The sequence below is a fragment of the Myotis lucifugus genome, unplaced genomic scaffold, assembly GCF_000147115.1.
Source record: "Myotis lucifugus unplaced genomic scaffold, Myoluc2.0 scaffold_0, whole genome shotgun sequence".
Taxonomy (NCBI): Eukaryota; Metazoa; Chordata; class Mammalia; order Chiroptera; family Vespertilionidae; genus Myotis; species Myotis lucifugus.
In genome coordinates, this window is record NW_005871048.1 from 33,717,306 (window position 1) to 33,724,994 (window position 7,689).

A 7,689-nucleotide genomic window follows, 5' to 3' on the forward strand; every position below is an offset into this window, starting at 1 on the left:
GAATTTTGTGCACCGGGCCTCTAGTATCCTATATAATAAAAGAGAAACATGGTAATTAGCCATACCTCCGCTACCCTTCCCATTGGCTAATCAGGGCGATATGCAAATTAACTGCCAGCCAAGATGGCAGCCGGCAGCCAGGCAGCTTGAAGCGAACATGAGGCTTGCTTGCTTCAGTGACGGAGGAAGCCAACGTTCCCCGCCTGCCACTGCCAGCCTCTGAGCTTGCAGTTTGAAACATTGTTACAAATATAGAAGCTAAACAAAACCCCAGAAACCTGCTTTCAGTCAGCCGGGATCTCAGAGCTGGAGTTGAAACAGTGTTTCAATTATAGAACCCAAACAAACCAGATACCTGCTTTCAGCAGCCGAGGCCTCAGAGCTGGAGCCGAGCCTCAGAGCTAAAGCTGACCCAGAATAAAAAAGAAAAAGAAAAAAAGGAGCAGTTGGGAGCTTCAGTCACCCGCCAGCCTGAAAACAGCCCTCAGCCCCTCACCCAGACTGGCCAGGCACCACAGTGGGGACCCCCACCCTGAAGGGGGTGTGACCAGCTGCAAACAGCCATCAGCCCCTCACCCAGGCTGGCCAGGCACCCAAAGCGGGACCCCCACCCTGATCCAGGACACCCTTCAGGCCAAACCAGCCGGCCCCCACCCGTGCACCAGGCCTCTATCCTATATAGTAAAAGGGTAATATGCCTCCCAGCACCGGGATCAGTGGAGCCGGAAGGCCTCCCGGCACCGGGATCAGCGTGACAGGGGGCAGCGCCCAAACCCCCTGATCGCCCTGCGGCTCTGTGTGTGACAGGGGGTGGGGCCACAACCTCCCTATCCGCCCTGCTCTGTTCGTGACAGGGGAAGGCACCCCAAACCCCTGATCGGCCCTGCTCTGTGCCTGATAGGGGGGAGCTCCCCAACCCCCTGATCACCCTGCGGCTCTGTGTGTGACAGGGTGCGGCGCCCCAACCCCCTGATCGGCCCTGCTCTGTGTGTGACAGGGTGCGGTGCCCCAACCCCCCTCCCCCCACGGGCCCTGCTCTGTGTGTGACGGGGTAGAGTCATAACCTCCCCATCGGCCCTGCCCTGAGTGTGACAGTGGCGGCGCCCCAACCCCCTGATCCGCCCTGCTCTGTGTGTGACAGGGGGTGGTGCCCCAACCCCCTGATGGGCCCTGCTCTGTTCATGACAGGGGGGACCTCCCCAACCCCCTGTTGGGCCCTGCTCTGTGCGTGACAGGGGGGAGGTCCTCAACCCCCTGATCCGCCCTGCTCTGTGCATGACAGGGGGCGGTGCCCCAACTCCCCTATCGGCCCTACTCTGTGCGTGATGGGGGCAGCGCCCCAACCCCCTGATCGGCCCTGCTCTGTGCGTGACAGGGGGTGGCACCGCAACCTCCCCATCGACCCTGCCTTGAGTGTGACAGTGGGCGGTGCCCCAACCCCCCAATCGGCTCTACCCTGAGCGTGACTAGGGGTGGCATCGCAACCTCCCGATCCGCCCTCCTCTGTGCATGACAGGGGGCGGCTCCCCAACTCCCCAATCGGCCCTGCTCTGAGCCCGACCAGGGGCTGCACCTAGGGATTGGGCCTGCCCTCTGCCACCCGGGAGCAGGCCTAAGCCAGCAGGTCGTTATCTCCCGAGGGGTCCCAGACTGTGAGAGGGCACAGGCCGGGCTGAGGGACCCCCTCCCCCCCCCCGAGTGCACAAATTTTTGTGCACCGGGCCTCTAATATATATATAAAAGGCTAATATGCTATCCGTGTAATGACATCACATAGCAATGCCTGGCTTCCTTTCCCTAGTGCAGTGATGGCGAACCTATGACATGCGTGTCAGAGGTGACACGTGAACTCATTTTTTTGGTTGATTTTTCTTTGTTAAGTGACATTTAAATATATAAAATAAATATCAAAAATATAAGTCTTTGTTTTACTATGGTTGCAAATATCAAAAAATTTCTATATGTGACACGGCACCAGAGTTAAGTTAGGGTTTTTCAAAATGCTGGCACGCCGAGCTCAAAAGGTTCGCCATCACTGCCCTAGTGACTAGCCTCCTTGCAGTTTCTTCAGCCCAGGAACACAACTTGTTTTATAGCCAGGTGCAAACATTTTACACTTTAACCAAATGTCTGTGAAGTGTTTTCCCATGCCTCATCTCATTTGATCTTCACAGAAGTCCTGGAGTAGGTAGATAGGACACTTAGTAGAATCCTATTTTCTTTATACTAGCTGGAAAATGGAGATTTAGAAAGCTTAGAAACTTGACCCAACTGAAAAGAAGAAATGCTGGATCTTGAAAACGACTTCAGGTTTTCTCACTGCACAGAATATAGTCAAACACTGTCACAGTTAAATATTTTACCCTTTGTTCTCCCTTCATGATCTACAATAAAAATCTGCTTCGTGTTGATATTTACTGCTGTGTTGCTGACAATTACCTGAAAGAGAAGTTGGGGTGCTTCCCTGGGCTGGAAAAATTTTAGCTAAATCAGAAAGCAGATCTAATTAAGCAAGTTTATTCTATATATATAAAAGGCTAAATTGACTCACGCATATGCGATACATATAAAGCTCTCGCTGGCGCCAAGCACATGCATGTTTCGATCTGTCATTGTCAATTGTGAATTTGGTTGACACTTCTATTATAGAGAAAGGGCGAATAGCAATATTAAAATATTTCTTCTAATTAATTTACTTTCAGTGTGCACAAATTTGTGCACCAGGCCACTAGTATAACATAAAAAGTAAAGCACCACTACTCTACTCCACCGAACCAGCACAAACTCTTGAACCAGCCAACCCCCAGTATTTCCCTGGTGTCCTCAGAAAAGATACAAGTACAAGGTACTATTTTTATTTGGTATAAAGAGGTCATTTAAAAGTCCAACCAAGTTCAAATACTAAGGCTCAAATTGTAACCAGAATTTGGAGACTCTTATTTCTCTATCCTTCTATTAATACTAATTATAGAAAATAGCATTAAATACAATACAAATCTGTATACAACTTAGACATCGATAACAAGTAAAAACAACAATATTAATTTTATCCAACATCTGTTTTAAAAAACACACTTTAATTTGAAGTATTAAATTAACTGAAAAATAGCTGATTACTAAAAATTTACTTTTTATATTACCTGTCCCGGTCCATGCTGACTGGCCATCAGTAAGTGTAACAACAAAGCCAGATCCAAGTGTTTTTTCCCAAGTGACTTGTAGAAAATGAATTATATCAGGTTCAGAATCAAGGCAGATTCTGATTACTTTTTTCTCCATTTCTGGTCACCTATCAAGTAAGAATAAAATTAATATTTTAGCAAGAAATTGTGACTATCCAACACCAATGTTTTCTATATTGGTTTCTCAGCTATAGCACCAAGAAAATAAGTTTTTTAAAAAAAACCAACCACTAAACTCAATGAATCAGTTCTGTTCAATACTGTTTCACAGTTTTTATAGATGTGAAAAGTGGAGGCCCATTAATGGGGAATGATTTGCCCAAATCATGAAGCTAAATAAAAATTACTATCTCCAATATGAAGAGTAAATTTTCTACAAGATCCAATAGCCTCTTTCTCTATCTGTGAAAGAATATTTGAAATGAAAAAAAGGCAGTAAGAACAGAGGCTAAGAATATCTTAGAACCCAAAAGTTGGTAGTCATGCCTTCTCCAAGAAAGAAGTTCCCAAGCTCAGTGACTCACTCGGTCCCCTGAGACAGGAACACCCTGCAATAGAGATGTGTTATATGGAAGTATTGCAGCTTAAAAACAATAAACGATTTTTTGCATTTTTAAAATTTGGATTGAAGTAGTATATCCAGGGGAAAGTACACATATAAAATTACAACTTTATGAATATAACATTGAGCAAATCCATGTAAGCAATACCTAAATCAAGAACATTACTACCCCCCAAGAACTAATTCTCACAATACCTCCCTTCAAGTCCCCAAATAACCACTCTTCACACTTCTAACAGATATTAGAGCTTGAGTGTTTTTGTACTTTTATTTAAATACTAGAGGCCCGGTGCACGAATTCGTGCATGGGTGGGGTCCCCAGGGTGGGGGTGGGAGACCCTTGCCGGTCCGGGATCCAGATCCATCCTGCTGACATTCACACCGGTTATCAGGAGCCACCTGGCGGCCTCTTTTATAACTTTCTTCCTTGAGGAGTGTCTAGGGAGGGGAAGCAGCTGTGGTGCCTGAGGCCGATTGCCAGGAGGCCAGGGGCACTGTCAGGATCGTGCCCACGGTGCTGGTCCGTTGGTGCCTACCCCATTCTCCAGAGATTGGACCTGCAGGACTACTGAGGAGTGAGTGGCTGCCGCTGGGCTGGTGGGCTGCTGGGACGGGTCAGTCAGCTGAGTGGTGCTCCTGCTGTGGGAACACACTGACCAGCAGGGGGCTGCTCCTGCATTGAACATCTGCCCCCTGGTGGTCAGTGCATGTCATTGCGACTGGTTGACCAGTCATTCTGGTCATTCTGGTCATTCAGTCGTTTGGTTGCTTAGGCTTTTATGTATATAGACTAGAGACCCAATACACGAAATTTGTGCAAGAGTAGGCCTTCCCTCCCCTGGCTGCCGGCACCAGCTTCCCTCTGGCACCCGGGAGCTGAGCTTCCCTCCCTTCAGCTGCCGGCAGGCACCCAGGACCCAGGCTTCCCTGCAGCCGCCAACAGGCAACGGGGGCCCGGACTTCCCTCACAGCCATGGCTTCGTCCAGAAGGACATCTGGTCTAATTAGCATATTACACTTTTATTATAAACACACAGCATATTTTCTGTCTGGCTTCTTTTACTCAACATTATATTTGAGAAATTCATGCATATTTTCTTAAGAGTTGTAAGAAGATCACATATACTATTCCATTATATACATTGAGTGGCAAGATTATTATGACCACTTGACGTTTGTAGGCAAATTAGCTATAATTTCGCTCTGAAGTTGCTAGAGGGCCAGACCATTATAAATAGGGAAGCAGGTTGTTTACCATGACACTAGAAGTGATTTTTTTCTGAAGATATGGGTAAACAACGCAATTTAACAGCCTTTGAACATGGGATATATTTGAATGTGAGTGTCCAATTATGACCACCTGACGTTTGTAGGCAAATTAGCCGTACACTGCATCATATGGGATATGGAAGCCAAAGAACACCTTTGCTGTCTGCAGTTACCAAGATAAAACGTCTCCAATTCACACCGGAACACAAGGATTGAACAATCGAGCATTGGAAAAAAGTCATGGTCCGATGAATCACGTTTCCAGTTGCATCATGCAGATGTCAGGGTGAGAATTTGGCGGAAACTGCATGAAAGCATACACCCCACATGCATGAGTACAACCCTTCAACTGGTGGGGGCAGTGTTATGGTTTGGGGCATGTTTTCCTGGCATGATTTGGGCCTTTTAATTCGTGTGGAACAACATCTGAATAGCACAACATAACTAAGTATCGTTGCTGATCAAGTTCATCCTATCATGTTAATGGCGTATCCCAATGGAGATGGCTTCTTCCAATAAGACAATTCGCCATGCCACGGTGCTTGTATTGTGCAGGAGTGGTTTCAAGAACATGAGGGAGACTTTACCTTGCTTAGGTGACCCCCACAATCACCAGATCTCAATCCAATTGAGCATTTGTGGGACGAAGTTAAAAGAGCCATCAGGCAGCTGGTTCCACAACCATCAAATCTCACAGAACTGGACAGTGCTATTCATCAGGCATGGTGTCAGATTCCTCGCATCACCTTTCTACATCTCGTGGAGTCAATGCCAAGAAGAATCGCCGCAGTATTTAAGGCAAGATGTGGCCCAACAAAGTACTGATGGGTGGTCATAATAATCTGGCCGCTCTGTGTGTGTGTGTGTGTGTGTGTGTGTGTGTGTGTATGTATGTATGTATCCCACATTCAAAGGCTGTTAAATCGCGTTGTTTACCCATATCTTCAGAAAAAAATCACTTCTACTGTTGTGGTAAACAACCTGCTTCCCTATCTATAATGGTCTGGCCCTCTAGCAACTTCAGCACGAAAGTATAGCTAATTTGCCTACAAACGTCAGGTCATAATAATCTGGCCACTCAGTGTATAGTATAATTTGTTTATCCATTCTACTAGTGATAGACATTTGAATACATTCCAGGTTTTGACTATCACAAATAGTGCTGCCATAAACATTCTAGCAAATACCTACAGCATATATACATATGGTCAGTTTTAGTACTATACGGCCAAAAATTTTCTAAAAGGTTTGTACCAATATAAACTTAGTATATGAGATTGCTTGACGACCTTGCAAACATTTCTCATTTTTAATTTTAGCCATTTTAATATGTATGCAGTATTATATTATGGTTTTAATTATAATTCCTGGATGAGAAATGATGTTGTGTACTTTTCATATATTTATTGGGCATTTGAATATCAAGTTTTGTGGAATATCCATTCAGTTATCTTTTTCTTGTTGATGTTCTTATTGATTTGTTTTTTTTTCTTTTTTATTTGTTCTTTATATTGTGGCTATTAATCCTTTTATAGACATACTAGAGGCCCGGTGGGGTCCCTCGGGGTGGCCTGTGGGGATCTGGCCCCAACTCACTCCCCAGGCTCGCAGCCCTAGCTTGCGCCCGCAGCCTTGCAGCCCCGCAGCCCTGCCTGACACCCCACCATGGTCTGGCGCCACCCCCTCACCTGCTCCACCGTCCAGCCTGCAGGATCGAATCAGGGCCGGCCCCTCATCCGGCTCCCTCAGCGCCTGGGAGCAGAGCGGCGACCCCGCCCCCCACCACTGACGCCGGTCACTGTCTGCAGGGAGATCAGTGGGGCAATAGGGCCCCCATTGCACCCGTGTTGGCCTGGTGCCGCTTGCTCACTTGCTCCACCATCCCGCCATGGTCCCACTCTTGTCGGGGCCCATCTGGGCTGGCAGCACCTCCACTGCCACCCACCGCCAGCGCCGTGTCGCCAACGCCCACCATGTTCCACGCTGTCCCCTGGTGGTCGGCGCACATCATAGCAAGTGGTCGAACTCCCAGTCAAACAACCGCCCGAGGGGATATTTGCATATTAGGCTTTTATTATATAGGATGTACTGTGAATATCTTCTTCAACTCTGTAAGTTACCTTTTCATTTTCATAATGTATCTTTGGATGAAATGTCTTAATTTTAATGAAGTTACAATTAACCGAAGTATTTATGGTAATACTTTTTGTGTTCTGCTTAAGAACTCTTTGGACACTAAGATGTTCTCCTATGGCTATCTCAAAGTTTTACAATTTTATCTCTCACATTTAGATCTGCAATTGATTTCTGTGCATTGTGTCCAGGAGGGGTCAAAATATATTTTTACCATATGGATATCAAATTGATCCTGTACTATTTATTAAAGACTATCCTTCCCTGACTGCACTGCTAAATCTCCTTTATCTTTAGTCATGTGACTGAATATATGTATAAGGTTAAATATTGTTTCTTTGTTTCTGCAGGGGTGCAATTTTATGTTTTACTAGAGGCCCAGTGCACAAATTTCATGCATGGGTAGGGTCCCTAGGCCTGGCCAGTGATCAGGGTCAATCGGGACCTTAAGGCTGCCAGCCAGGGCCTTCCTTCATTCCGAGCCGCCCCCTGGTGGTCAGTGCACGTCATAGCGAGCGATTGAACTTCCCGGCTGAACTTTGT

At 46.5% G+C, this 7,689-nt stretch overlaps 1 protein-coding gene across 2 annotated transcripts in view; it reads right to left on the minus strand.

Annotated features, from left to right (window-relative positions):
* Positions 1-7,689, minus strand: part of XRCC4 (X-ray repair cross complementing 4) — a 181,749-nt gene that overhangs the window by 155,135 nt on the left and 18,925 nt on the right. For both annotated transcript variants that reach the window (XM_006081241.3, XM_023750178.1), the window contains one exon: positions 3,141-3,289. In XM_006081241.3, coding sequence (XP_006081303.1) covers positions 3,141-3,279 — 139 coding nt within the window. In that variant the 5' untranslated portion in view covers positions 3,280-3,289. The remainder of the gene's footprint in view (positions 1-3,140; positions 3,290-7,689) is intronic.